The sequence below is a fragment of the Geospiza fortis genome, unplaced genomic scaffold, assembly GCF_000277835.1.
Source record: "Geospiza fortis unplaced genomic scaffold, GeoFor_1.0 scaffold96, whole genome shotgun sequence".
Lineage (NCBI taxonomy): Eukaryota > Metazoa > Chordata > Aves > Passeriformes > Thraupidae > Geospiza > Geospiza fortis.
In genome coordinates this window covers 684,991-688,052 of record NW_005054454.1, presented here as the reverse complement: position 1 = coordinate 688,052, position 3,062 = coordinate 684,991, and the positions used below count along the sequence as shown (strand labels likewise).

General features: G+C 39.9%; 1 protein-coding gene across 1 annotated transcript in view; it reads left to right on the top strand.

The window, feature by feature from the left end:
- LOC102045650 (trifunctional purine biosynthetic protein adenosine-3-like) overlaps positions 1 to 3,062 on the top strand; it is a 39,497-nt gene that overhangs the window by 23,053 nt on the left and 13,382 nt on the right. The window contains exon 11 of the mRNA XM_014309814.1: positions 329 to 497. Coding sequence (XP_014165289.1) covers positions 329 to 497 — 169 coding nt within the window. The remainder of the gene's footprint in view (positions 1 to 328; positions 498 to 3,062) is intronic.

Genomic DNA, 3,062 nt, shown 5'->3' with positions numbered 1-3,062 from the left:
AACATAGACAATGTCTGAGGTGACATTTGGCTCTTCAGCTCCTGTGAATTATTAGTTAAAAAATCTGTTCCTCAGATTTTGTTTTTCTGGATAGAAGCAGAATGGGAGAGGCCGAAATTCATGTTCCTTCTCCATAAGCTCACACCTTATGTTTCTAAATTGTTTGGTTCCAAAAGATGCTGCAAATTAAATTAAAACCCAGAGTTTCCAACTCTACTAGCTTGGCACATACAGATTGTATTCCATCAACTGAATTTTCCCTAAGGTGAATTTCAACAAGGCAGCAAAATAAAAATTAACTTCCATCTCTCTGAAAACTTTTCTACAGGTAATTCTCCCTCTGCTTAAAAATGATTTTTATGAAGTGATTCAAGCAACAATTGATGGCAAACTCTGCAGCTGCATGCCAGCCTGGCTGGAGAACAGAACTGCTGTGTGTGTGGTCATGGCCAGCCCAGGATACCCAGGAGACTCTGACAGAGGCATGGAGGTAACAGGTAACTCTGGGAGCCTGTTAATTATTTAATTGCTTCCTCACAGGGCTCTGGGGTCTGGGCAAGGTGGGCATTGGAATATTCTGTATTCATGTAGGTATTCAATAGTAACTTAGATATTAGAGATAGGTATTCAATATTCATGTAGGTATTCAATATTCATATAGATATTAGAAAAGATATTCTATATATATGTATATTAAATAGAGATATTCAATATTCATTTGGATATTAGATAGTGATATTCAATATGCATATAGATATTAGATATAGGTATTCAATATTTGTATAGATATTTGGTATATATATATTCAGTATCCATGTAGATATTCAATATGAATATAGACATTTGATACAGATGTTCACTATTTGCATAGGTATCCAATATCTATATGTTAGACATAGATACTCAATATTCATATGGATATTTGATATTGCTATTCAATCTATATCCATATAGATATTCAACAGAGATATTCAGGATTCATACAGTTATTCAATATTGATTTAGATATCAATATCCATTTGGATATTGGATATAGATATTCAGGATGCATACAGGTATTCAATATTCATTTAGGTATCAATATTCATTTAGATATTGGATATAGATATTCAGGATTCATGTATGTATTCAATATCCATTTGGATATTGGATATAGATATTCAGGATTCATACAGGTGTCCAATATTAATTTAGATATCAATATCCATTTAGATATTGGATATAGATATTCAGGTTTCATACAGATATTCAGTATTCTTTTAGATGTCAATACCACTTGGATATTGGATATAGATATTCATACAGGTATTCAATATTCATTTAGATATCAATACCATTTGGGTATTGGATATTGATATTCAGGATTCATACATGTATTCAATATTCATTTAGATATCAATGCCATTTGGATATTGGATATAGATATTCAGGATTCATGCAGGTATTCAATATCCATCTCCTGTGTCCCAGTACTCCTGGTTCAGGATCTCATGGAGATGTTTACAGTATTTAAAACCAGAGGGAACTGTTGCAGAACAATTTCCTGCCCTGCTCAGCCCCTGCTCTGCCAGTCCCACCCCATCCTAGTGTCAGCCCAGCCCAGCACCTCAGCTCCTGGCCAGGGCTCCCCAATCTTGGCAGCAATTTTTGGCGTTTTCTCTCTGGGGAAAAGAGAGATTCTCCATTTCTCCACTGCCCAGGGACAAGGTTGTGCTCTGGTGCCCTGTTCCTGTCAGGGTTTCTGACCCCCTGCCTGTTAATCATAAAAAGACAGTCAAACCAATGGAATTCAATCAATTCTTTTATTATTCTTTTATTTATTATAATTTTTTATTATTTCTTTTATTCATTTTAATTATATAATTATAATAATTATTATTAATTTAATTATTATGTTATTATTCCATTAGTATCTTCCACTTAAGAGTTTCATGGGGTTTACTAGTTTTTATTCTCTTTTTCATATTGAATCACATAGTTTTGGATGAGGCTTCCAGGGTGGGATTGTTGGGATGTCCTGTGCAGGCCAGGAGTGGGACTGGATGATCCTTGTGTGTGCTTCCAGCTCAGGATATTCTGTGATTCTCTGATTTTAATGGCTTGACAAACCTTTTATTCTGGAGTATTCCTTAAAACAGGATGCAAAGGGGTTGGATTGCAGCAGGGCCAGGGGGAAGAATCCCTTGAGCCTGTACAAGGAGAAAACCATGCTTGGTTTTCATTTCCCAGGTGATGGCAGCAGTTCCTCCTGCTCCCTTATCAAAATAGGAATTTAAACAAACTGTGCTTGGTTCTCATTCCCCAGGTGATGGCAGCAGTTCCTCCTGCTCCCTTATCAAAATAGGAATTTAAACAAACTGTGCTTGGTTCTCATTCCCCAGGTGATGGCAGCAGTTCCTCCTGCTCCCTTATCAAAATAGGAATTTAAACAAACTGTGCTTGGTTCTCATTCCCCAGGTGATGGCAGCAGTTCCTCGTGTTCCCTTATCCCTCCCTCAAAACAGGAATCCAAACAAACTCCAAACCTTGCACAGTTTTGCTCCCCTGTGTCAGAGCAGCCCCTGTGAGTGTTTGTGGAGCAGTTCCAGGTTTTGCAGGGAATTGTGTGGAGAGGGCAGGATGGGATAGTGGGGGAGAGCAGAGGTACTGATGGTTAAAGTCAGGGAGAGGGGAGAATCCAGGCAGGAAATGGCTGTGGATTGAGATTTCCTGCAGGAAAACCCTGCACAAATTCCCCACAGATCCCAGAGAGAGCGCAGCTTTCCTGGCACAGGGCAGGAATGTGTCCTCTGGGGGCTCCTGGATCCCACATTTCTGCTCCTGTGGGATTTTTCTTTGCTTTTGGGGTGCCCCAGATGTGAACTTGTAGGAGAGAGCCCAGAGGAGGCTCCAGGATGAGCAGAGGGATGGAGCAGCTCTGCTGGCAGGAAAGGCTGGCACAGCTGGCATTGTTCACCTGCACAGGAGAAGCTTTGGCCTGAGCTCAGGGTGGCCTTGCAGGGCCTGCAGGAGCCCCAGGAAAGCTGGAGAGAGACAATTTCCAGGGGATGCAGGGACAGCAC